General features: G+C 47.1%; 2 protein-coding genes and 1 non-coding gene across 3 annotated transcripts in view; 1 reads left to right on the top strand and 2 right to left on the bottom strand.

Annotated features, from left to right (window-relative positions):
• CAND2 (cullin associated and neddylation dissociated 2 (putative)) overlaps positions 1-20,602 on the top strand; it is a 32,663-nt gene extending 12,061 nt beyond the window's left edge. Inside the window, exons 6-15 of the mRNA XM_087824979.1 lie at positions 981-1,086; positions 1,265-1,407; positions 3,275-3,564; positions 4,407-4,548; positions 4,883-6,385; positions 10,152-10,247; positions 14,033-14,202; positions 14,985-15,149; positions 17,395-17,502; positions 19,152-20,602. Of these exons, the coding sequence (XP_087681105.1) occupies positions 981-1,086; positions 1,265-1,407; positions 3,275-3,564; positions 4,407-4,548; positions 4,883-6,385; positions 10,152-10,247; positions 14,033-14,202; positions 14,985-15,149; positions 17,395-17,502; positions 19,152-19,379 (2,951 nt within the window). The 3' untranslated portion in view covers positions 19,380-20,602. The remainder of the gene's footprint in view (positions 1-980; positions 1,087-1,264; positions 1,408-3,274; positions 3,565-4,406; positions 4,549-4,882; positions 6,386-10,151; positions 10,248-14,032; positions 14,203-14,984; positions 15,150-17,394; positions 17,503-19,151) is intronic.
• Positions 20,603-21,569: 967 nt separating this feature from the next.
• On the bottom strand, positions 21,570-26,168 carry RPL32 (ribosomal protein L32). The gene is made up of 4 exons (XM_016209902.2): positions 26,085-26,168; positions 24,723-24,823; positions 23,925-24,106; positions 21,570-21,751 (listed from the first exon to the last, which is right to left on the bottom strand). Exons 2-4 carry the CDS (start codon positions 24,816-24,818, stop codon positions 21,622-21,624), a joined length of 408 nt encoding a protein of 135 aa, XP_016065388.1. The 5' UTR covers positions 24,819-24,823; positions 26,085-26,168; the 3' UTR covers positions 21,570-21,621.
• On the bottom strand, positions 24,895-25,034 carry LOC148091438 (small nucleolar RNA SNORA7). Its single transcript, XR_015715741.1, has one exon. It is a non-coding gene; the product is annotated as a small nucleolar RNA SNORA7 (small nucleolar RNA).
• Positions 26,169-27,093: the final 925 nt, after the last annotated feature.

Here is a 27,093-nt window from a genome sequence, read left to right as displayed (position 1 = left end):
GCGTACACCCATGAAACTACCATAGTCAAGGCGCAAAACATTTCCATTACTCCCAGAAGTTTCCTTGTGCCCCTTGATAGTCCATCTCTTCCTTTGCCCCACCCCAGGAACCACTTATCTGCTTTCTGTGACCATAAATTAATTTTATGGAAACGGAATCCTGCAATCAGATTTGAATTTATTCTCAAACACCTTGGAGTTCCAGGCTAGAAAAAGGCAGTGTCGATGGAGTTGGCCATGGTCTGCCCTTCTCTTCCTTCTGGTTCTCTCAGTGAAAGTGACCTTAGAAGCACACATGGGGACCCCAGACTGCAATCCACATTCTATCTACTTCCCATGCCCTTCTCTTCTCCACCCTCTCAAGACAAACTGCAGCCACCCCTTGGCTACTCTTGGGAGCGTGGCCTCGGGAATGAGGCCTGCACAGGACCCAGACAAAGGTTCAGGGCCAGTTGGGCAGGAAAGTGGGGAAGGGTGTTGCTGGAGAAGGGCTAGGGTGGAACCCTCTAAAGCCCAAGGATCAGGCAAGGGTCCCTCTTGTCTGGTCTATAAGGGCAGTACCTACTTCTCCCCTTTTTCCATCCAGGGCTACAACTTAGTACAGGAAATAAGGCAAGGACATGAGTAACAGTTTCAACAGCAGATGCTACTTATTGAGTGCCTACTCTGTGCCAGGACCTGGGCGAAGCTCTTTATCTGCATCATATTAATCTTCACAAAATCTCTGTCTGGTAGGCATTGTTATCTCTACTGTGAAGATGAGTAGACCAAAGTCAGAGAAGTGTTGTGACATGCCCAAGATCTCAGAGCTCATAGGTGACAGAGTCAGAGCTAGAACCCACGTCTGCTTGATTCTGGAGCCTCTTGAGTTGAATTTGCAGTGGTCACGGCTGCAGATGCAAGGACAGATTGAGTGCTGTGGGCTAGGGAAGCCTGGGGGAGGGTCTTTCCTGTCCACAGTGACCCACCTGGCCTTACAGGGGCCCACCTGGACCGCTTGGTGCCCCTGGTGGAGGAGTTCTGCAACCTGGATGATGATGAGCTCCGGGAGTCCTGCCTCCAAGCCTTGGAGGCCTTCCTGAGGAAGTAGGTGCAGCGGGATGCTGGAAGATGGGGCCCCAGAGTTTCTTTGGGAAGTTGGTGGGATGGGGTTGGGGGCAGTATGCTGGCCTCAGAGCAGTAAGATCTCAGGACTCGCCACTGGGCCCCACTGCCTACCCTGTCCTGCCTGGGTCCACCAGAGCCTCCCTGTCCAACTCCACAGGTGCCCCAAGGAGATGGGTCCTCATGTGTCCAATGTAACCAGCCTGTGCCTCCAGTACATGAAGCATGACCCCAACTATAACTATGACAGTGACGGGGAGGAGGAGCAGATGGAGACAGAAGACAGTGAATTCAGTGAGCAAGGTGGGTGGCCAACTTGTCATTGGAGCTGGAGGGTGGAAATGAGTGCAGCCTTACTGGGACCCCCTTCCCCAGCCAAAGATGGCCCACATTTAGTGCCCTTATCCTGGTTCCAGCGGTTCCTCAAACCCTGCCTTCCATAATCTGGGTTCACCAATGTCCCCATCCTTTCTGACTGCTCAGTAAGAATAGTAGTAATCACTAACATTTATTGAGCATCTACTGGTGTCCCGAGCACTCTCTTATTTCATGTTCCTTACAGTAACCCTAGAAAACCAGGCATTAGTATCCCCATATTTTATACAAGGAAACTGAGACTTTGCGAAGTGATTTGCCTGAGATAACACAGCTTTGAGATAACACAGCTAGGAAGTGGCATAGCTGGGGCTTGGAGGCATGTCTGTCAGACACTGCCATCTCTACCCTTTTAGTCATGGCTTCCAGGAGATAATGCTTTAATCCAGCAAAGTGAAGCTCGAATGGTAGAATGATAGGCACTTACCCAGGAATCTGGCTTGTAACTCAGATGGGTGCCCCTGGGTTCTAAAAGCAGGGCATCAATGGAGGCAAGGGATTTAGGGTCTGATGGGGTACTTGGAATGAGATGCGATGGTGGGAGATGAGATTGGATAGGCATGTTGGGGCCTTGAATGCCAAGCCAGGGAGATCAGGCATTTTTCTTGTCCATAACAGGGAGCTGTGGATGTTTCTTCATGGATGGTATAGGGTAGAGGCAACAAATAATGGTCCATCAGAGGGGACATGTACTAAACTGACATGGGGCCATCCCTGTGGTCCACTGTGGCTTGTCCAGATGCCAGTTCTGAGAGTCTGAGTTGTCAGCAGAGCAGTGTGGATAAGCACATACTCGCCTCTGAGCCTGTGACTGGGGTGTTCCTAGTTAGGACCATCCCCCTCTGAGCCTCATGTGTCTCCACAGGTGATATGGATGGGCCTCGTGGGCCTGAATCTCAGCTCTCTAGTTCCCTAGCTGTGTGCCCTCAGGAGGGGCTCTCACCATATCTGATCATTATTCTAGACATCTATTCATCTGTAAAACGGGGCTCAAGGCTCTGTGTGAGCTCTGGCCTCTCAGGGGAGCTGGGAGAGTAGGAAGCCACACAAACACAGCATTTCTGCTTGGAAGCTGAGTAATCAGGACCCTTGAGAGGCTGGGGCAAGGCAGGGTGGGACAATGCAAAAGGAGGCCCTATTATATCTCCCTCTAGAATCCCGGTAAATGAAACATCACACAGCCAGCCCTGAAACCAAAGGATGGGTTTTGTACCCCAAATGGATTGTCTAGGGCCTCATTGAAGACTTGGAAGTCAGTGTTTTCCCTGGTGTAGTCAAAACAGAGAAGGGTATGAGGCAGGAGGAGGACCCTGATTTAATTCCAGCTATTTCCCTGCTCATGTAACTTGGGGCCAGTCACTTCCCTCTGGGTCCCAGTTTTCTGATCTCTGCAGTGGGGAAGTAATCCTTGTCCCACAAGGTCGTTGTGAGGCTAAAATGAGGCTGTGGATTTGACATGCTTGATGCCACCCCTATCACACAGTAGTGTTCATTACATGGTAGGTAAAATTCCTAATACAGGGATGGGCAAAAGTAGGTTTACAGTTGTTCAGATGGAAAATACCATAATTGATAAACAGTAATACAAGAATAAACTCTGTTTCATGTACTCACAACTGTAAACGTACTTTTGCCCACCCCTGTAGTGTGTAAATAATGATCATCAAAAGGTGAAACACAGGCTTGGCTCCCTCTTCACCTCTCCATCCTGGGAAACCACCTGGGTGGGGCAGGCAGCTCCCTATCCATCTGCTACAGAGCACAGGGCTCCATGGGTCTCTGGTTCCTGCCCCAGAGAGCGAGGATGAATACAGTGACGACGATGACATGAGCTGGAAGGTGCGCCGAGCAGCAGCCAAGTGCATGGCGGCCCTGATCGGCTCGCGGCCTGACCTGTTGCCCGACTTCCACTGCACGTTGGCGCCAGCGCTCATCCGCCGCTTCAAGGAACGTGAGGAAAATGTCAAGGCCGATGTCTTTGGGGCCTACATCGTGCTGCTGCGGCAAACGCGGCCCCCAAAGGGATGGGTGGAGGCCGTGGAGCCTACCCAGACTGGCAGCAATCTCCACAAGCTGCAAGAACAGGTGGGCACGCCTTCACCCCTCTCCCCTTCTACCCTCCACTCACAAGGTACCCTCCCACCTTCTCACATCCGTCCATCCATCTTCCACCCATCCACCCACCCCACTATCTATCCATCCACTAAAGAGTGCATATTGCACACCCACTGTGTGCGCGGCCCTGTGTATCAGGTCCTGGGGCACAGCAAGGAACAAGACAAATAAAGGCCTTGCCCCTGGACCACACAGTTTTCCGATCTTGCTGGCAGATTGGATGTGGAGGGAGGGACAAGGAGGTGGCATGTGAGTTCCAGGCTCTGGCTGAAGCATGGAGTGCAGTCCCCTGAGGTGGCAGAGCATGAAAAGGGCAATGTTTAGAGTTCTGTTCTGAACATTTGTGTTCAAGGTCCTCAGATGTCCAAATGGAGACATCAGGTGGGCAGTCAGAACTCAAGTCTGGTGCTGACAGTGTAGATCTGAAGTCATTGCTACGCTGGCACCTGAAGCTTGGGGAGTGGATGAGTTCATCTGGGGAGAACCCAGATGGGGAAGGGAATGAGCCCAATGCCTCTCCCTTGGGGTATGTGGTGAGACCCAGACTGCCTGAGTAATTTTGAGAAAGTTACTTAATCTCTCTGTACCTATTTCTCCATCTGTAAAATGGGCCTAGGAGTAGTACCTACTTTAGAAGGTCTGAGTATAGAATCAGGTGTCCGGTACAGAGCAAATTATGAAAAGGTTAGGATAGAGCGATCCTCTCCATGCTAGGATCCTTGATGGGCACATGCCTGGGCACAGCCCCTCAAGAGTGGGTGGGGTGTGAAAGTTCCCTGGGTGGTCACTGACCTCCCCTCACCTGCCCACAGGTGCCCCTTGTGATCAAGGCCCTACAGCGGCAGCTGAAAGATCGCAGTGTCAGGGCCCGCCAGGGATGCTTCAGCCTCCTCACCGAGCTGGCGGGCATCCTCCCTGGCAGCCTGGCAGAGCACATGCCTGTGCTGGTAGCAGGTAGGATGGACTGGAACCTGGCATCTGCTGTCCTGGGCCTCTTCCAGGATCCAGCCCCCAATCCTCAAGGATGCCCCTATTCAGCAACATACGGTGGCTCCCCATTGCCAGCAGTGAGAACAAGGCTGGAGTGCAGGCCCTACATCCTGGTTTCAAATGGCATTGTGTCCCTCAGTTCTGGTCCCAGCCAAACCCTGACCTCTTAGAATCTGCTGCATAAGAGCCCAGGTGCCCGGATCTAACTCTAATACCTGTGGGTATTCCACCTGCATACCCAGGGAGGGCTGTGTTGGGTCAGGGTCTGTGGCCCATAATTTTTGCACCCATCCCGCAGGCATCGTCTTCTCACTGGCGGACCGCTCTAGCTCCTCCACCATTCGGATGGATGCCCTGGCCTTCCTGCAGGGGCTGCTAGGTACAGAGCCCGCTGAGGCCTTCCACCCACACCTGCCCACCCTCCTGCCACCTGTAATGGCCTGTGTGTCTGACCCTTTCTACAAAATTGCGGCCGAGGCCCTGCTGGTGCTACAGGAGCTGGTGCGGGCCCTGTGGCCCCTGGATAGGCCTCGGATGCTGGACCCAGAGCCATACATTGGAGAGATGTCTACAGCCACCCTGGCACGGCTCCGTGCCACCGACCTGGACCAGGAGGTGAAGGAGCGGGCCATCTCCTGCATGGGCCACCTTGTGGGCCACCTGGGTGACCGGCTTGGAAATGACCTGCAGCCATCACTATTGCTCCTCCTGGACCGCCTGCGGAATGAGATCACCCGGCTGCCTGCTGTCAAGGCCCTGACCCTCGTGGCTCTGTCCCCACTGCAGCTTGATCTGCAGCCTATCCTGGCCGAGTCGCTGCCCATACTAGCCTCGTTCCTGCGCAAGAACCAGCGGGCACTGCGGCTGGCCACGCTGGCTGCCCTGGATGCCCTGGCCCAGAGCCAAGGACTCAGCCTCCCTCCAGCTGCTGTTCGGGTCGTGTTGGCGGAGCTGCCTGCCCTGGTCAGTGAGAGTGACATGCATGTGGCCCAGCTGGCTGTGGACTTTCTAACCACGGTGACCCAGGCCCAACCAGCCTCTTTGGCCGAGGTCAGTGGCCCTGTGCTCTCAGAGCTGCTGCGGTTGCTGCGCTCACCCCTGTTGCCAGCAGGTGTCCTAGCAGCTGCCCAAGGCTTCCTGCAGGCTCTGGTGGGGACCCGGCCCCCGTGTGTGGACTACGCTAAGCTCATGGACCTGCTCACTGCCCCTGTTTATGACCAGGCTGTGGACGGTGGGCCAGGCCTGCACAAGCAGGTGTTCCATTCGCTGGCTCGGTGTGTGGCAGCCCTCACAGCTGCCTGTCCCCAGGAGGCAGCAGGCATGGCAAACCGCCTGGTTTGCGATGCCAAGTCACCCAACTCCAGCACGGGGGTCAAGGTCCTGGCATTCTTGTCGCTGGCTGAGGTGGGCCAGGTGACCGGGCCTGGCCCCCAGCGGGAGCTGAAGGCAGTGCTCCTGGAAGCCTTGGGGTCGCCCAGTGAGGACGTGAGGGCTGCAGCCTCCTTCGCACTAGGGCGTGTGGGAGCTGGGAACCTGTCCGACTTTCTGCCCTTCCTACTGGGACAGATCAAGGCTGAGCCCCGAAAGCAGTACCTGCTGCTGCACTCGCTCAGGGAGGCCCTGGGCGCTGCCCAGCCCGACAGCCTGAAGCCCTACGCAGAGGACATCTGGGCTCTGCTGTTCCAGCACTGCGAGAGTGCCGAGGAGGGCACCCGGGGGGTAGTGGCCGAGTGCATTGGAAAGCTTGTTCTCGTGAACCCTCCATTCCTTCTGCCCCGATTCCGGAAGCAACTTGCTGCAGGTAGGGGCACAGGTGTGGGCAGAGGCGGCCCAGGTCATTGGTGGGCAGTTTGCCCCTGAGTATCTGAGCATACCACACAGCGAGCTAGTTCCAGTGATTAGGTCTGAGAGCCGTGATGTGTATAAGATAAGGGCAGAGGAGTCATTAAACACTGTTTCCTGAGACTTACAGGCTTCCTCCTGTGGGATGCTCTGGGACGGAGGGAACAGAATCCTTGATCTTCAACAAATAAACCTTTCATGATTCCACTTTCAGAATCCTTGTTGTGGACAGCAGCTTCATGTTCCAGGCGAAGGGTAATAAAAGTAGTTCTCTCGGGCCAGAAACTGCAGCTGCAGAGTGCAGCTCTTTTGGGCTAGCTTGAGCCAGGAGCAAATGGAAATGTAGGCTAAGACTGGATGCCATGCCCTGGGGTTTGGAGAGGGCCAGGCAGTAACCAGGGTGCAGGTTGTGTGTGGTCAGATCAGGGACATCGGGGTGTTCCACAGCTCGGGGAGAAAGAAAGCATATAGGTGTACCTGTGGGGTTATTTGGGCCCCTGAGAATGAAAGGTCTCCAGGCCTGGAGCTGGTCAGCTAGCTGGTCCCTGATAGGGTCAGTGGATGTGTCAGTTCACATAGTGCAGGCAGAGTGCTTTGTATAGTCTGTGGTACCTGATCGACACTGAATAACCGCTGCCATTGCTGTGCTGGTGATTATGGTGAGCCCTTGCTGGGTTTACAAGAAGCAGCTGTGTGGTTCTCACTCCTGTGTGGACAGGAAGAACATTCCCTGAGGACATTCCCCATTACACTCACAGGGCTCTTCACAAGGACCCTTGAGAAGCGAGTCTTGGGTTGAGGAGCAGCCCTGCCTTTTCTAAGCTCTGATTTGTTTCTACCTCATGCATTCTGTTGAGCCAGCTAACCAGTCACATAGTAGGAAAGAAAATTCAGAGCCAAATTAGCCCTGCTTCTGACGAGTTCATGGGACTTCTCAGTTGCCTCTCTCTGCAAGCCCCTTACTCTAGTCTCCAGCTCACTTCCCTGCCTTGTCCTGTTTTTCTTATTTTAAATTCACTTAATCCTGTTCTATTTGCGTATCTTCATCAGCCAACTCCAGTCATCTTAAGAGCCAGTCAGGATAGAAAGAGAAGGAGGGAAAAACCAAAAGTCTGAATTCTGTAATTCACTCACACCAAATTGTAAACTTTCTTCTGAGTCTCGAACATAAAGTTTGTGATAGAAACAGCCTTAACCCACTTACTGTTATATGCTGGGCAATAGTGGGGGGACGTGGAGAGAAGCAAGCAGTTTATTTTTTTTCTTCCAGTTTTATTGAGATATAATTGGCATAGAACATCATATTAGTTTTAAGGAATGCAACATAATGATTTGATGTATGTATATGTTGCGAAATGATTACCACAGTGTGTTTAATTAACATCCATCAACTCTCATAGTTATAAAATTTTTTTCCCTTGTGGTGAGAACTTTTAAGATCTACTCTTTTAACAACTTTCAAATATACAAAACAATACTGTTAGCTACAGTCATTATGTTGTGCATTACATCACCAGAAATTATTTAGCTTATACCTGGAAATTTGTATCTTTTTGACCACCTTCATTCATTTTGCCCCCCCTCTCCCCGCCCCAGTCTCTGGCAACCACAAATCTGATCTCTGATTTTATGAGTTTGGTTTTTTCAGATTACACATATAAGTGAGATCATATAGTATTTGTCTTTCTCTTATTTCATATAGCATAATGCCCTCAAGATCCATCCATGTTGTGGCAAATGGCAGGATTTCCTTCCTTTTTGTGGCTGAATAATATTCCACTGTGTGTGTGCGTGTGTGACATTTTCTTTATCCATTCATTTGTTGATGACATTTAGGTTGTTTCTGTGTCTTATGGTATTATGCTGAAGTGAACACGGGAGTGCAGATAACTCTTGAGATAGCGATGGGATTTCCTTTAGATATATACCCAGCAGCAGGATTGCTGGATCCTATGGTAGTTCAATTATTAACTTTTTGATCAGCCTCCATACTGTTTTCCATAGTGGCCGCACCAGTTTACATCCCCACCAACAGTGCACAACGGTTCCCTTTTCTCCACATCTTGGCCAACATTTCTCTTTCTGATGACAGCCATTTCAACTGGTGCGAGGTGCTAACACATTGTGGTTTTGATTTGCATTTCCCTGATGATTAGTGATATCAAGCACCATTTCATGTACCTGTTGGCCTTTTGAGTATCTTTTTTTGAAAAACAAACAAACAAACAAACAAAAAAACAAACAAACAAACAAATGTATTCAGGTCCTTAGCCCATTTTTAAAATTGGATTATGTTACTTGCTATTGAGTTCTATGAGTTCTTTATATATTTTGAGTATTAACCCCTTATCATGGTTTGCAAATATTTTTTCCCATTCCATAGGTTGTCTTCACTTTGTTGATGGTTTATTTTGCTGTGCAGAAGCTTTTTAATTTGATGTAGTCCCACTTGTTTTTTTATTTTTTTGCTTGTGTTTTAGGTGTCATGTCCAAAAAATCATTACCTAGACCCATGTCAAGGCGCTTTATTCCTATGTTTTCTTCTAGGAGTTTTATGGTTTCTGCTCTTACATTTAAGTCTTTAATCCATTTTGAGTTAATTGTTTTTGAGTGCTATAAGATAAGGGCCTAGTTTCATTCTTTTACATGTGAATATCCAATTTTATCAGTGCCATATAATCTTGGCTCCCTTGTCAAATATTAATTGACCGTATATGCCTGTATTTATATCTGGGCTCTTGATTCTGTTCCATTGTCCTATGTGTCTGTTTTTATGCCAGTACCATGGTGTTTTGATGATTATAGCTTAATACTATAGTTTGAAGTCAGGAAGTGTGATGCTGCCTACTTTCTTCTTCTTTCTCTGGATGGTTTTGCCTATTTGAGGTCTTTCGTGATTCAATACAAATTTTAGGATTTTTTTTTTCTATTTCTGCAAAACATGCCAGTAGAATGTGAGCAGTTTAGAGAAGAGACTGAGAAGCATGTGGGGCAGCTGCTGATTTATTTCTTTCACCCAATGGGAAGTGTATTTCCCTCCCTTTTTTCAGCTTCTCCACTCAGAAAGCAAGCAGAAAAGCAAAACTAAGCGAGTTCTTTATTCCCAAACTTTGGAGATGCTCTGAATTCTGTTGGAATCCCCTTGGCCTTCAGCCTGCCTAAAGTACAGCTGCCCCCTGCTTGGAGAATGCAGGGCTGGGGAGGAGAGCCCAGCCAAGGCTCAGAACTCTGGATCTGTCGTGTGACCCTAGACATGACTTATCTTTTCTGGGTCTCTCTTTCCTCATATATAAAACAGGTTAATAATTTTATTAGTTATTTTAATTAATATATATTATTATCAACCAATAAATAGGACAATTCTGAGAATTAACTGAAATAATGTGTCTGAAAAATAGAATGCAGTCCCAAGGCCTGAGTAAAGGTTTCTTTAGGTTGGGCTCTTGGCTCTTGAGTTCTTGGTTCTCGGTTTGTATCTGACAGTGTGGTTACCTGCACACTTATACTTTTACTCTCTCGGCCACAGCAGAAAGAATTCAGGGAAGTTTCTAGGCTACCAAGGGAAATGGTAGCATTGACTTTCCCAAAGATTGAGGGGAGTTTCAAGTGGGGTGGGGTATATTTCTGCCTTCCATGGAGGCAGAGGACAGTCTTGGCACCTTCTGACCTGTGGGTATCCAGGATTGGCACCGCCCCTCTTCAAGCTACTGCCTCTTATCCTGCAGGTCAGCCGCACACCCGGAGCACTGTCATCACAGCGGTCAAATTCCTCATCTCGGACCAGCCTCATCCCATTGACCCCCTCCTGAAGAGCTTTATTGGTGAGCAGAGCATCCCCTTGGCCCCTAGCTTCATTCAGTCCCCTCCACAGCCCTTGAACTTGGGCTGATTTTTCTTACACGTTAACTGAAGGGAGTTGGAGACTCAGGAGGCCACCTCACTCCCATGACAGCAGCAGAGCCTGGGTTCAAGTCCCTGTGCTGCCACTGAGTTGTTGGGTGAGCCCAGCATGCCCTTTCTCACCTCTGAGCCTCAGTTTTCTTATCTGTAAAATGGGGACATGAAAATCAGTAGTTCTAAGGTTTTGGAGATTCCATGTGTAGTTGAGGGGGAAAGTGTTCCATGAACACATAGGCTCTTAGAAGTGGAAAGCTACCAACCCCTCAAAATGTACTGGCTTCAGTGGGCACCAAGCTAGGCAGGGCTGCACTGGGACGGGAGAGAGTGGCTCCCTGACTTACTTGTCAATGTCCGAGGGGCCTTTTAGCTTGAGGGGCCAGAGCAGACTTTGTTGAGAGGAGGCTTAGCCCCCCTCCCTTTGGGCCTCTGCAAGACTAGGCTCACTTCAGAGCTCCAAACCTGTGGGTCTCTTTTTGTTTTTGTTTTTTTGTTATATCTTTATTGATATTTTAGATAGGACAGGAGAGGGAAGGAGAGAAACATCTGTGTGAGAGTGAAACATTGATCTGCTGCCTCCTGAATACCTCTCCTGGGGATCGAGCCCACAACCCAGGCATGTGCCCTGATTGGGAATCAAACCAGCAACCTTTCAGATACCCAACCAACTGAGCCACACCAGCCAGGGCATCTATGGGTCTTTAACTGGGCAGCCTACTGGACTGTGGAGAGGTTTTGGAGTCTGCCAACCTTGGGTTCAAATCCTGGCTCTGCCACTCCCTGGTTGTGTGAATATGGATGGATCATCTCATCCTCAGCCATAAAATGGGGGTGCTAAGCTCCACATGCTGGGGCACCATTGTATGAAACCAAGGAAGGGGTCAGCAGATTTGACTACGCTTAGAATTGGAGAACATGTCCAGAAGCTACAGCAACATCATCAGCAGTGACTTCATCCTGTGTCCTCACCCAGTGGGTGCACACTGCCCCTAGCCCTGTTTTTTTCATCTTGCCCAAGCTGCCCATGGCTGCGACCCCAGCGGCCTCCACCTGGGTGTTTGGTTTTTGTTGTTGTATGTTTGAACCAGTTTTTGAGCTCTCACTGTGTATTAGGTACCACACTAGATCCTTCAATATAACTCATCACAGTTAATTCTCAAAACCCCCTGTGTGAAATGTAGGACTGGCCCCATTTTACAGACGAGAAAACTAAGGCCCTGGGTTAGAATCCCACTGTGCTGGGAGACTTTATTTTCCCCAGTGCGTGACATCAGGAGGCACATGATGGCAGTTTGTCCTGTGTCTAGTGATGGTAACTCCGATCACCTCGTTAAGGTGGAGATTTGTAGGTTTCTTCACCCTAAAGTTACTCTTTTTCCTTTGGAATGAATAAATATGTGTTAGCCTATGGAAATACCTCTTCCTTATCAAATTTTGCCCACTATGTTTTGTATCCATTGTGTTCTCTTGTCTGAATCAGGGATTACTGACAGTTGCCAGATGGCAACTTTTTAATTCCAACATTCCTTCTATATTCATTAGTTTGCATTTTATTCTCAGGAAAAACGTTTTCTTCTCCCCCATGTATTTACTTATTTGTTGTTTTATCCATATCATTATAGACTCATAGAGTCCTAGTTCGTTCAGTGGGTTACTGTCTTTATTTATTTTGATTCTCAAGATTGTCTCAGATTTGGCACATGGGAGCCCTTCAAGCTGGTTCCCATGTTCATTGACACGTTTCCGTCATTCTTTGAGCATGTCCTTACTTTTTGGCACAATAAGATGCTCCAGCCTCATCTTTTCTGCCCCAGCCCTAGAATCAGCCATTTATCCAAGCAGCCAAGATTGCTTTTAGTGGAGAGTGGTATTGAGAGTCCAAGATCTGAATACTATATATGCTTATTGCTACTGGGTGCCATTGCTTCTAGGCCCTCTCAGCAGATAGGACGTACTAGGAAATATATGTATGAGGACATCGAGGCTCTCCTAGGTCCCAGAGTTAGGAAGTGGTAGAATTTGGATATATGTATGCAGACAGACACACATGTATCCATTTTTTACCTCCTATTCTTCTCCACCACCAAAGGGTTCGTTCTAGCCTCCTTTTCCAAATACCCTTCTCTTACAGGGAAAAACCTAACTCCTATTATCTACAGTGGTTAGAGCATCGGTCTGCGAGCCTAAGGGTTTTGGGTTCGATTCCCAGTCAAGGGCACGTATCTAGCTTGCAGGTTTGATCCCCGGCCCCAGTTGGGGCACGTGCAGGAAGCAACCAATCAATGTGTCTTTCTCACATCGATGTTTCTCTCTCTCTACCTCTCTCTCTCGCCCTCCCTCCCTCCCTTCCACTCTCTCTAAAAAAATCAGTGGGGAAAAAAAGATATTTATTCACTTAATTTTGGAATACGCAGAAAGTAGTCTGAGAATTGGTAACCTTTATCTCTGTGAAAAGTCAGTATTTGTTTATAGTCCTTTTGTCTTTAGCCTGAGAGCATGTAATCAGAATTCTTTGTTTGGAAGTTACTTGGGTGAGTTGTTTTCTCCTTCATTTCCTAGGCAGTTATATTAATCATTTGAAATACAGTTAGTTGTTTTTTTGGGGGGGCTCTCCCAATTCTCGATTTTATTTATTTATTGAATATATAAAACAATAACACAGTTATTAAGAAGTCTAAACTATACAAAAAGGTATACTTAGGGAAGTGCTGTGTGACTTGGTGTAAGTTTCTTCACCTCTCTGATCTTCAGGAGCCTCATCTATAGTATCAGGTTAACATTCGTAGGATCTTTGCCTTGTGCCAGGTCCTCTGCTATGTGCTCTATATACTACCACATTTTATTTTATTTTTATTTATTTCTTTAATCCACACCTGAGGATATTTTTTCCATTGACTTTCAGAGAGAGTGGAAGGGAGAGAGAGAGAAAGAAACATCAGTGTGAGAAAGATACATCGATTGATTGCCTCTCGCATGTACCCTGACCAGGGTCGGGATAGAGCCTGCGACCAAGGTACATGCCCTTGGCTGGAATCAAACCCGGGACCCTTCAGTCCCTGGGCCAACACTCTAGCCACTGAACCAAACCGGCTAGGGCAACTACCACATTTTAAATCATAAACACAGTGCTACAGGATAGATACTGCAATTACCTCCATTTTACAAAGATGAGGACATCGAGGCTCTCCTAGGTCCCAGAGTTAGGAAGTGGTAGAATTTGGATTTGAACCCAGGCCAGGCTCCAGTCCACATTCTTTTTTTTTAATCCTCACCCAAGGAGTGAGAATATACTTTTTCCATTGATTTTTAGAGAAAGGGAAGGGAAGGAGGAGGGGGAGAGAGAGAGAGAAACATTGATGTGACAGAGACACATCAATTGGTTGCCTCCTGCACGTGCCCCGACCTGGGGCAGGGATCGAACCTGCAACCCAGGTATGTACGTGCCCTTGACTGGGAATTGAACCCGCGACCCCCTGGTGTGCAGGCCGACGCTATAACCACTGAGCAACACTGGCCAAGGCTCGAGTCCACATTCTTATCTGGACTTTGAAGGCTTGCTGTGCATGGTACAAAGTAGATGCTCGTAACATGTCTGACCCCGTTCAGCCAGGTATGCTTGACTCACATGCACCAGGTAATGGAGGGAAGGGTAGAAGTGGTTTGTGTCTTGACTGTGCCGTCCCTCACACCCCCCTCATCTTTCTGCCAGGAGAGCTCATGGAGAGCCTGCAGGACCCAGACCTGAACGTGCGCCGGGCCACTCTGACTTTCTTCAACTCTGCTGTGCACAACAAGCCCTCTTTGGTCCGGGACCTGCTGGGTGACATCTTGCCCCTTCTCTACCAGGAGACAAAGATCCGCCGGGACCTCATCCGAGAGGTGAGGCTGGGGGAGGGCTGAGTGGGAGCCTTTGGGCCTGACTGGTGGGGCTGTGGTGAGGACCAGGGTCCAGCTCATCGGATGACCAGGTCCCATGGACTGAGTCAAGTCTTGCTCCTCCGCTTCCCAGCTGTGTGACCCTGCCAGGGCAACCTTACGCACTCTGAGCCTCAGTTCCTCCTCACAGGCAAAGTGTGCAAAATGATCATGTGTGCATCATAGGGTGATTGAGAAGATTCAGTGAGTTGAGTCCTGTAGGTGCTCAGAACTGCTCCTGGTATACAGTGGGCACTCGGTCAATGTTGGTGACTCTTGTTATCACTCAACATTCAGCAAATGGTTGCGGAGCACCAGCCCAGTGTCTGAGTGCCAGGATTCAGAGCTGGACCAGACATGGTTTCTGTACCAGGGAGCTCATGGCCTCCTGAAGGAAACACCCACTCTGCTGATTATTTAATTTAGTTATAGCCCAGTTGGTGAAGTAAGGATTTAAAGGGCAGAGATTAAAGGTTATTGAACAGCTAAATCATCATACAATGATCTGTCAAACACTCAGCACAGTGCCTGGTACATCATAACTGCTCAGTAGATTATAATAATGGTAATTCTTATTGTTATCATCATGAAAGGGCATTGTCGGCTAAGCAAAGGCATGCAGACTTGAATATAAAGCATGAGACACAGTACTGAACAACAGATGTGGGGTATGCAGCAGGAACTAGGGGAGGTGTTCCTACAATCTAAGGTCACATCCCCTAATCTGTCATTCTCCCCTCCTGCAGGTGGAGATGGGGCCCTTTAAGCACACAGTGGATGATGGGCTGGATGTGCGGAAGGCGGCCTTTGAGTGCATGTACTCACTGCTTGAGAGCTGTCTGGGCCAGCTGGACATCTGCGAGTTCCTGAATCACGTGGAGGACGGCCTGAAGGACCACTATGATATCCGGGTAGGATGAGCCACCTGCGGGACCCATGCCCACTTCATACCGAGGAGACAGCCAGGCACCACTGGACCTACTGCTTGCTTGTCCTGCACTCCCTACCCCAGAAACCCCCATGAAAATAGCTCTATTTTTTTTTCTGATAAGTAAAAGAACCCATGTCTCAAACACCTTTGGTGGGTTCTACGATGGCAAGCTCTTTGAAGGATGGTTTGGCAATAACTAGAAAAACTTTTAATTCTCAGACACACTGACCCAGCAATTATACGTCTATGAGCTTCTGGACTGACTTCTGCATATGTTCAGAGTTTTATGTTCAAGATTGTTCTTCACAGCCCTAGCCAGTTTGGCTCAGTGGTTAAAGCGTCAGCCCTCAGACTGGAAAGGTCCTGAGTTCAATTCTGGCCAAGGACACATACCTTGGTTGCAGGCTCGACCCTGGCCCTGGTCAGGGCTCATTGGGGAGACAACCAATAGATGTGTCTCTCTTACATCAATGTTTCTCTCTCTCTCTCCCTTCCACTCTCTCTGAAAAGCAATGAAAAAATATCCTCAGGTGAGAATTAAAAAAAAAAAAAAAGACTGTTCTTCACTAATTTCTAGGAATTGGGAAAATCTGGCAGCTACCCAAATTTCCACTTATCTCCATAAACTCCACTGGCTCCATAAACTGAATACCACCAGTCATGGAATCCTAACCGCATTAAAAAGAATGAGCTAGATCTCTGTGTGCTGATGTGAAAGATGGCCAAGACTCACTGATAAAATCGAGTTATTTTTAATGGGTTTTTCCCATGCTTGAGCATGTCTTTCTGTTCTTCTCTTCCTCTCTGGCCATTGCTCTTCTTGCCTGCCCTCCAGGGAGCACAGGACAAGGCCTGGGCATCAGTGCAAACTTTGGGCTGATTTAAAAAACCCAAAACCAAACAAAAAATTGTGTGAGCCAACTAAATACGTCTACAGGCTTGGATTCAGCCTGGAGAATAATGGTGACCTCTTTTAAAAAGGGTAAAGTCCCTACGAATGATACAGTTTAAAGGGTGGTCGTTTGAAATCCACACTCCCTACCCACCCCCACCAGCTGTCTACCCTGCCCTGATCCCACATGCCCCACAGCAGAGGAGGAAGAAAGGCAAAACAGCAAAGAGTATATGGCATTAGATACCATAAGCTGTGTCCAGGCCCCTTTTGGTACTGACAAGGGTGGGTGAGACATCTATTGAGCAACTTCTGGTTATCTCATCAAGCCTTCACATTAACCTTTGGAGAGAGAGTTTAGATGTCCAGCTTACAGGGGAGAAACCAGAGACCTGGCTAGTTCAAGGGCACAAGGCAGGAAGTGGAGGAGCCCTGGGTCATAGCTCATGATGTCTAATGCCGTGCTCTTTGCTGCTCTGCCCCAGTCTTTTTCCTTTGCTGTGGGGCATGTGGGGATCAGGGCAGGGTAGATGGCTGGTGGGGATGGGTAGGGCGTATGGATTTCAAACAACCACCCTTTATACTATCTATCATTTGTAGGGACTTCACCCTTTCTAAAACAGGCTGAATCCAGGCCTGTAGACATATTTAATTGTCTCACAAAGTTTTTATTTTCTATTTATTTTTTTAGAGAGAGGAAGGAGGAGAAGAGAGAGAGAGAGATATCAATTTATTGTTCCACTTATTTACGCATTCATTGGTTGATTCTTGTATGTGCCCTGACCAGGGATCAAACCTGCAACCTTGGTGTATCTGGGACAACACTCTAACCAACTAATCTACGCAGCCAGGGCCAGCTCACATAGTTTTTTTGTTTTTGTTTAAATCAGGTACCAACATTTAAAAATGGAGAGATTTTACATGAAAATCAGGGTTTCTTTTGAAAAGAATCCGTCAAGTCTGGGGCATATTCCACCCGCCACAATGGGGTAGAGCTTAGTAGCTGCTGTCTGGCGTAGACTCCTTACTCCTTCCCAGTTCCCGTCTGGCCCCCTTCACTCAAGGGCAGTATCTGCCTCGCCCAGGGGGCATCTGAGCTTGAGAACTGCCCCCTCCCTGGTGCCTCTTCTGATCTGATTCTCTTCAGATCAAGCAAGTATAGTTGGCATAGTTGGTATTACCAGACTCTGGCAGGGGCCTGAGTGAGAATTAGTGCTAGAGTTTGAACTTGAGCTCCAGGTGTTGGGTCCAAAGTCTCTGCTGTTCCCCAGGGCCTGCTTCGTCCGGTCTGGGGCCATTTCACCAAGAACTCTGTCTCCTTCCTCCTGGGCAGATGCTGACTTTCATCATGCTCGCACGATTGGCTACCCTGTGTCCTGCACCAGTCCTGCAGAGGGTGGACCGGCTCATTGAACCACTCAGGGCCACCTGCATTGCCAAAGTAAGCCCCCTGTCCAGCCCCGTGCACACCTGTGGGCCTTCTGCAGCTCGCTCATAGGTACCATTTACCAAGAACCTCCTGCAGCACGGGACGTATGGGAAGTGCTTATTTTAATCATCATCCTATAAAATTCTTCTTGTTCCTTCTTATTCTTACCCTTGTATACACAGGGGAACAGACCAGAAATTGTTGGCAGAGGCTACATAGCTAGCAAATTGCAGAGCTGGAATTCAAATCCAGCTCTGTCTCTGTCGCTCATTAAATATTTCCTGGGTGCCAGGCCTTGTGCAAGGTACTAGGGATACAACATTGAACATGATGGGCTCCCTCCTCTCACATCTAATTGGGAAACTGAGGCAGACTCTTAGTAGTCAATGATTGACGGGTTGATTGATATAGGGCAGCGTTGCTGCTAGACTGGAATGCCTTAGGGTCCAGGGTAGGGATCTGGGACAGAAGGCTGCATGGAAAGCTGCAGTGTTGAAAACAGAGCGTGGAACACCAGTAAATACCTGTTGAATGAAAGAACTAATTTGGGTTTTGAACGAGTAAAAAGATTAGTCACAAAGAGGGCAGAGTATTTGAGATTGGAGCTTAAAGAAGAGAGACACCCATAGAGCAGTAATTTCCATGTAGCAAAATCTTTTCAAAAAAAAAAAAAAATCTGTTTATGTGGATAACACAGATAAAATTGGTAAGTAATTGAAACCTGACCTTATTTCCCTCTTTGTGATATTCATAATATTCTTACATTTTTTTCATAAACTTAGAGGGGGAAATACTAGTGTATTTGATTATATGGTACTGTACCAGACCCACGTTATCTGCACACTATCACCTTTCTAACACCCCCAAACTCCTGAATTTCAAAAGCACACCTGGCCCCAAGGATTTCGGACAAGGGATGTGGACCTGCTTGGTCATTTAATCCTCATAGCAGCCCTATAAAAGGAGGCTCCTATTTATAGTTTGTGAAGTGAGGGACAAAAAGGTGATTACCTGAAGTCACAGCTCTGACCTGGCGGAGCCATTCGAACCCAGGACTGTCCAACCCCAATACCAAGCTCTTGACAATCAGATTCTTGAGGGGGAAGAGACTAGTTGTCTGGGTTAAGTCATGGAGGACCTTTATTCTATAAGCAATGGGGGAATTCCTGAGATTCTCTGAGTAAGCGGGAGAGGGTGAGGGATGCGGAAACAGAAAGCAGACAAGGCACCTTTGATGTTTATTCTCTGGCTACCTCTGCAGAATGGACAGATGACAGCCTAGAAGACTGTCACAGTCATCCATTCAGTGATATCCTCTGGTACCAAGAGTTTCTTTTAAGCACAATAAAGAGATAGGTCAATGCTTCTTGTCAGGGGAAGATTATGTGAACACTTTATACCAATTGTCACCTTCAATTTATTACAAAAAATAAAGGTAATTTAGATTGGCTGTTTGGAGGTGCTTTAGGTGACTTTGAAGCTAATTTGAATGACAAAGAACCCTCTTGGGAAATCAGCCAGTGTAAAAGCCCAGAGGTGGAAGAAACCCTCAGGAGGCTGGAACCATAGGAGATTGTGAAGCAGGTGGTAGAGAGGAAGCCGAAGAGGCTGTGGTGCAAGGACAGGCTCAGTAAAGGATGGCTCATTGTTTCCCACTTTAGGTCAAAGCTGGTTCGGTGAAGCAGGAATTTGAGAAGCAAGATGAACTGAAGCGCTCTGCCATGAGGGCAGTGGCCGCCTTGCTGACCATCCCAGAAGTGGGAAAAAGCCCCATCATGGCCGACTTCTCTTCCCAAATCAGATCCAACCCTGAACTTGCTGCCCTCTTTGAGAGCATCCAGAAGGATTCTGCTTCAGCCCCCAGCACAGACTCAATGGAGCTCAGCTAGTCCTACTCCAGCCCCTAGATGGGTCCTCAGTCAAGAAAAGGGGACCCACCCAAGCCTGAGGTCTCAGTCTCACTGTCCCACCACCAAAGGCCACTGGCCTTTATTCCAAACTTTCTTCTCCTTGGGGGACCTCCTGTTCCAGTTTGGGCTTTACAGTGCCTTCTCCAAGGACTCCAACTCATCGGCCCCCAACCAGAACCTGTAAGGCTGCCAAGCCAACAGTTGGGCCCTTTAACTCAGGACAGCCATTCAAAGCAACAGCAAATTCTCCAAGCCTTTCACAAAATTGATGAGACTTCACACTGGTCTGTCTGGTTCCTTCAAGCTGGGGAGGCCCTGCCTCACAAAATACTTAGCATTTAGATATACTCTTGTGTTCACAGCTGTGAGGTTAGGAGGCAGCAGGCTGGCCTTTCTTCCCACTCATTTTCATGATTCACTTGATCGAATTGATACACCAAAAATTAATGCTTTGGCTGGACATCTTAAAAACTCATTTTCTACTTCTGAGTTTTTCACATTTTTAGAATTCAAAAAAACATATATATTTCTAATTGGCAGTGATGAACCAGAAATGTTTTCTTGCAGGGGGTAGAGTGGGTAGTGAATTAGAGCTACTGTGTTTTTTAAATTTCAAAACTTGTGAGCAAACTGGGAAACAGTAAAGCATGAAAGTACAAACCATGGTTTGTGTCCTTCTGAGGAAGGTTTTGAACATGTCTCTTTTAGTACTGAGGACACAGAATTAAGTGACAGGCCAAAGAACTTTGTGCTATCCCAGGCTAATAAAAGAGGTCCTAAATTACAACTATTTCTCTGCACAATTCTTCTAGTCAGTACATGTCCCAAGTCAATCTAAAGAAATCATGAAAATGACCAATAATTTACTTAACAAATGTTTCACACTAGGTTTTGGACAGAGGACAGTCAACCTGTAAGACATTTTATCTACTCAAACTAAGAGCCTTAAATCCAGTCCTAGCACACCAGGAAAATGATAACCAGTGCATTTGTTTTTGGCTCAGTTGACGCAGGATGGTGAAAAGAAAACCATGCTGTTTAAGGTCTTAAACTGCAGCAGTGATTTTCAACTGGTGTACTGCAAGAGTTTTTAAAGCATGCAATACCGTCAGGGACACTGACCTTTTTTGTTGATCCTCACCTGAGGATATTTTTCCCATTGCTTTTTCAGAGTGGGAGGGAGGGGGAGATAGAGAAACATGAGAGAGCCATGACTGGTTGCCTTCCACATGTGCCCCAACTTAGGCTGCAGAGCCAACCAGAGACCCTTCGATGCTCTAACCGAGCCACATCAGCTGGGGCAGGGGCACTGACTGCTTTCTCCTGTTGTCAAAAAATGACAATAGCCTGGCCGGGCATGACTCAGTGGTTGAGCATAGACCTAGGATCCAGGAGATCATGGTTGAATTCCTGGTCAGGGGTCATGCCGGGGTTGCGGGCTTGATCCCGTTGGGGGGCGTGCAGGAGGCAGCTGATCGATGTTTCGTTCCCTTCCTCTTTCTAAAAACCAAGAAACTATTCTTTAAAAACAAAAACACATAGATTCTAGCTGTTGTAGTTGAAAAGGAGTTTTGGGTGTTAAATCTGAGTCCCAAGAGGCCCAATTATCACCAGTTAAGGATCTCACACCTGTAGAAATTATGCCTAAAGCAGCAAACTGGGGGATTTTATATAAGCGGGATTAGACTGAAAGCCATCTACAAATATCCAAGGTTTATCATATATAGAGGGACTTGTGTGTCATCCTAATTTGTATTCTTGGACAGAAGCTATACGGTGCTATTTCAGCACCAAATAAAAATTTAAAGAAGAAATTCATCTAGATCTTTTCACACATTTTCTCAATCTTCACAAGAACTACACAGGGTAACCTGTCATCCAATTTTACAAAATTGAAGCTAAGAACAACTTGCTCCAAGCTGCAAGGACTTCAAATCAAGGGTTTCAGAACCTACCTTGATCTAAGGGCCAAGTCTTCTCCAGCTCTAACTAGAGATGACCAAGGCTGGTCTGGGCACCTGAGGCCGGTGCCCTGTAAAGGATCGAGGATCTTTTATAAACCCCTTCCAAATGACAGATTCCAGAACATTAACAGGCAAAAGAACAATCTCTGTGACAAGCTGTCAAAGTAAGAAACTGGAGAGTAAAACCAAGGGTGGAAATGCCAGATGGCAGAATTTTATAGTTTTATTAACACAAATACAATGTGTACACAATCTGTCTATTCATTTTCTTCGCTGCGCAGTCTGGCATTGGGATTGGTGACTCTGATGGCCAGCTGGGCTGCTCTTTCCACAATGGCTTTGCGGTTCTTTGAGGAGACGTTGTGAGCAATCTCAGCACAGTAAGATCTGGAAGAGAATCCATAAGTAAGTAAGGAGCAAGTCAGACGAGAACATACTTGTGTATTCTACTGGGAAGGCAATGGCTTTGGTCGCTTCACCTCCAGAGCCATAGCACTGAGCAAAGAGGGTGCAGGTAAATGGCTGCTGAGTGACATCTGCACATCCCCAAACCCCAACTCCCCAAATTCCATGGTATTAGCAAGACATTTAAAATACTTGCTGTGACAAAGATCACTCTCTCTATCCCTTTTATTTAATCCTCACAGCAGCCTTGTAATCCAGGTATCACCTTCATTTTACAGACAAGGAAGCCAAGGACCACAGAGGTGGAAATGAATTTCCAAATCACATATTCAGTAATGGACAGACCAGGATGTCTCAGCCTTAGACTCCAGGTTCAGAGATTCTCCCTCAGTCTTTCTGGCCAATCTGCCCAGTTCAAGGAAATCTCAGGGAGCTTAGACTTGCTCTGGAAAAGTTTTGGAACTGCAAGTAGCAGAGGAGACTCCAACAGTCTGATTAATCCAAGGGCTCCCTAATCCAGACCACAGACATTTTACTTGTTTGCTGCAGATAAAATTCCAAGTCAAAAGTAACGCTGCCTCAAGCCACCTAGTAAGTAGCAACACCTAACATTTCCCAAGCATATGTATGCCAGGAACTAGTCTCATCCATTCCTCACAGTTAAACCAGACCCCAATTTGATAACAAACTGGTCTATTGAATACATTTCAGTAAGGAGGTGATCTGAAGCCATAAAAGACAAAGAAAAGACACTACCCCTGGGAATTTCAGCAAAAAGACTAAGGAATGATTAAGTAAAGCAGTGGGTATACATAGTTTTTAAGATCTCTGTAAGAAAATAGCTTAACAGGCAGACAAGCAGAATAAACAATTTTTAAATTTTACATAAAGGAGTCCACTCAAGCTCAAAGTAGCTGTATTTTAAAAGCGTTTCTATAATCTTTGTTTTTAAGGAGACTAAGTCTTTAAGTTTCTTGTGGCCACACTTTTTGGCTTTTTTCCTCTTCATTTTTCCAAAACAACTCAGGTCTTTCTCCATATGGATTTAATAATCACAATCACACTGTGCATTTTAAATACTTCCCCCTCTGCTTGGGCATTTTCCATATGTGACAATTTTCAATGTACGTAAGTATAGCATTCCACTCAGTGCTGCACTCCCACCGTCCACCAATTATATTTATAATTGTTCAGTTATTGTTGCAATGATCAGCTTATAAAGTTTCCCTGCTTTTTAATTAAGGATAAATGCCCAGAAATGGAGCTTGTGGATTAAAAGCCATGGGTTCAGAGTGTTCTATGGCTCTTGACACTGCAACATTTGCACCACACCATTTTTTGCTACACAACAGGTATTAGATTGCATCTTTCTGTTACAATTCTCTATCAATCTACTTAGTACAGTTTGGGCATCCACCATTATTAATCGCTATGTTCATCCTTTCTAAAGAAAATTTCAATGCCTGGTTAAATCTCCAACCTAGAAAACTCAACCAAAAACGGTTTTGTTCATTTTTATTACCTGTGTCTTTAGTCACTATAGCTAAAAGATCTTAGTAAACATACATACACAGAGATACCAGTTGTGTCTAAATCACTTCCCACAAGCAATCTTTTCTCAACCCACTGCCCTAGTTTTGGCCTAAGCAGACCATAAAGCCTCACACAGAGCTCACTAAGTGTCTAACTTTTAAGTCTTAAAACAATAAGAAAGCAATGCTGTGACCCCTCCACTCACTCTTGCATCTATACAACATTGTGTAAGTGCCCTCTGCCTGCAGTCTTCCTCCTTTTCTCCACCTCTGATGGCACTGAGCTCTACATCAGTGACTCCATTCTTGTAGCAGTCTGAAGATAACTGTGGCCACAGTTTAAGTGCTCCTTAGGTGTGAGGCTACCCCTCACATAAAGCAACGTTCTGGAAATGAATGCCAAAAGAACCCTGCAGTGTTTGTAGTGTCAAAGTCCTTCTCTTTGGGTCTCTACGTTTTTCTGGACAAGCTGACACCCACTCCACCCCCAACAAGCATTCACTAAGTTCCCAAGAAAATATACAACTTCTCCACATACATTTTGAAAGGTCTAGAGTCCCTTCCAAAAATGCTCACAGATGCACACTTCTGACACATGAACCCAGAGCTGGGATCCAACTCACTTGTTACACATCAGCAGCACTTCAAGCTCCTTGACATTGTGGACCAGAAACTTCCGAAAGCCACTGGGCAGCATGTGCTTTGTTTTCTTGTTGCTCCCATAACCGATGTTGGGCATCAAGATCTGGCCCTTGAATCTTCTGCGCACCCTATTGTCAATGCCTCTGGGTTTCCGCCAGTTACGCTGGAAAAAAAAACCAAAACCACACAAGAGGGTTAGTGCCTGTGCACACTAACCCTTTTGCAGGAAAAAAGGGGACCAAATGAAAAGGAAACGTGACAGACAGTCATGTTTGTGTAACAGGATTTCACTACTTTATATATTACTCTGAGGAAGATAAATAGGAATCGTATTTGCAAACCAGGAATATAGATCCACATCCACACTCCTTCTAAGCAAAGGGAAAGCAGACTACACACCAAAGGAACGTGAGGGGATTGTGCACATAGAAAGATGAAAAGCATGGGTTTCCTCATTGCACTCAAGACCCAAGTTTTCTCATCTATAAGGATAATCTACGTCTCATACCTTCATAAGGCCACCTGAAATATGCATATGAGCCTCTAGACACCTCAAAACAGCCGTGTGTGCCTTGTCATTTAAATTTCAATTTACACTTCAAGAGGTTGAGTGGCAATAAATACCTGGGTTTCTACAGTAAGCTCTTCCACCAACCATACTGGATGGTTCATCTACCAAAGGTAATCTGATTAGGTAATGTTAGAAATCTAACAGCCAATTCAGGAACCCTCTTCTTCACCCCAACACACACTTCCACTTCCATCCCAGGACCACATACCTTAATTTTGACATATCGGTCTGACTGGTGCCGGATGAACTTCTTGGTCCTCTTTTTGACAATCTTGGGTTTCACGAGGGGTCTGAGGGCAGCCATGGTGCCTTTAAAAGAGACAGATACCATATAACAAAGAACAATCCTGAAAAGAGGATTTCCTTCCCCAGGGCTTTAACCTTGTTGCAGAGTGTCTTCCAATCACCAGCTACGGGGCAAGCTGGGAATGGAATGGGTACCTCTGCCAGGCCTGCTTTCCCTCCCGTTTCCGAAGCTGGCAGAATACAAGCCACTCTCCAGACGCGATCCTGGGAGGTTAGGAGCCACCTCACCCCCTCAAAGCCAAGAAAGAATACCAATAGCTGACCTAAACCAAACTGGCCCCCAAACGTTCTCAGCCTGCAAAGGGGTAGCAGACCCTACTCCACAGTGTCCCAACCCCCAGATGGTACAATTTCCTTTTAGTTATGCCGGTTGGCAAACTGCATGGGCTGGAGACTGTTTTCTCACCTGTAAAAATGAAGATGCTATTGCACACTGAATGCTTGCAGTGCCCAGACCAAAGCAGAGGCTTAGTAAAAAGAAACCTCTAGATGTACTTCTAAAACGCCTCTGGGTCTTTGAACATACCATTCTACCTGAAGATCAACTCAAAAGTTACCTTCCTCAAGGTGTCCTTTTTGGTAACCCTCCCTTTTTTTGCTGCAGCACCCTTTGTTTTCTTCACAGACATCAGTACCCTTGCACACACTAGGTACTAAATGAACGCCCCCCCCCCCCCCCATGATTTCCTCAAAGACAAGGAAGCAGTTTCAAATTCACAGAGATCCTGTCTCGCTAATAAAATTTCTGGTAACTGAACGAGTCCACTCGCAACTCCGTTTCTTTTTTTCTTTTTCTTTGCAGTCCCGCCGCAGCAGTAACCCCAGGGCCAGAAACTGGAGGAAAGGGAGCGTCGCACAGCAGGAATAGATTTTTTATGCCTGTAACACATGGGCAGATATCGCTGACCTAAGTAACCCAACTACTCGAGCCCTGGCCAGTGAGGCCGCAAATCTCCGATCGCTCCATGCCCAGCAGGAGCCCTCTCAATCTGGCCCCAACCGACGCCCTGCGCCCCCAGGGTTCAAACAAGCTGCCCGCAGCTCTGACTGACCCCAAGCGGCCTTCGTAGGAGAGCAAGCGGCCCTGGTAAGTAAACTTCCATCACCCGCCGGGTCACTTCGCTGTGTTCCTGTACGCGATCCAGCCAGGCGACAAGGATACTACCCACCGAGAGACCAATCGGAAGGACAAGCCTCCTCACCAGGGGGCGATGGGGCCTGATGGAGACCGCAGAGATACAGATGACGAACGATTAAAACTCACCGAATAGGAGATGGCTGCCACCTCCGTAGGCAGCGCCGAGAAAGAGAGGGGAAGGTAGCGCGAGAGGCCTGCTGGGACTTGACCTCTGGGTCCTGGCAGGGAAAAGGCGAGCACTTCCGGCTCTTGGGCATTCAAAAACAAAAAAACGTCAGAGAAATAATACTGAAAAAAGCCGAGGGTTACCTATGTTTTACTAGACGTTGATATCTAGGAGTAGTACTGGATTTTTTCATACCTGTTGTTGGGACTACGTAGAATATTTTGAGTTCTTTCTGAGCTTCTAAGACCTGGTCGGGGCGGGGGTGGGGAACCCACTTCCGCCAGAAGTTGAAGCCGCTCTTCCGCCTCCAGCTTTTAGATTATTTTCTCCCTCGTTTCTCCCTCGCTGCAAAGCGCGCCTCTTGGTGGCCAGGAGGAAACAAAACAGATTTCCTAATATTCACTTACGTGAGTTATTGCAGAGTAAATAGCAATGTGCCTATGTATAATAGCTATCATTCAATGGGATTTACTATCCTTCCCACAATTCTATGAAGTAGGTATATTATTTTCCCCATATTACATATGTAGAAAGTGAAATTTGGAGGTTCGGCTACCCTCTCCACACACACACACACTTCTAACCATTAGACAAAACTGCCAAGTAATTAATTGTTGTTCTTAGCTTTTGGTTTTAAGATTCGTGCGAAAATAAAATTTCAGAAGGGGAAAAAAATGCCCCTCGATTCCACAATACTGATGTCATTAGTGATCTTGATAGGAGTAATTCCTGGAGACAGAAGATAAACTGCATGTGTTTTCAACTGAATGAGAAGTGAGAAGGGAGGAGAGCTAGTGTTGACAACTCCCCATGAGATTTTGACTGTGAAGGGAAGGGGGGTTCGAGGAGACCCAGAGAAGCGAAACGTGAAATGTGAAGTCAAGTGTCTTGTTCCAGGTCACACAGCTGGCAAACAGTTGAGTTGAAACTAAAACCCCATTGTGTTTGTGACTGCACCACACTTCATGA

The sequence above is a fragment of the Miniopterus natalensis genome, chromosome 15, assembly GCF_054644295.1.
Source record: "Miniopterus natalensis isolate mMinNat1 chromosome 15, mMinNat1.hap1, whole genome shotgun sequence".
In the NCBI taxonomy this organism is placed as follows: Eukaryota; Metazoa; Chordata; class Mammalia; order Chiroptera; family Miniopteridae; genus Miniopterus; species Miniopterus natalensis.
The sequence above is the reverse complement of the archived record's forward strand: the minus strand, read 5'-3'. Positions and strand labels throughout refer to the sequence as shown.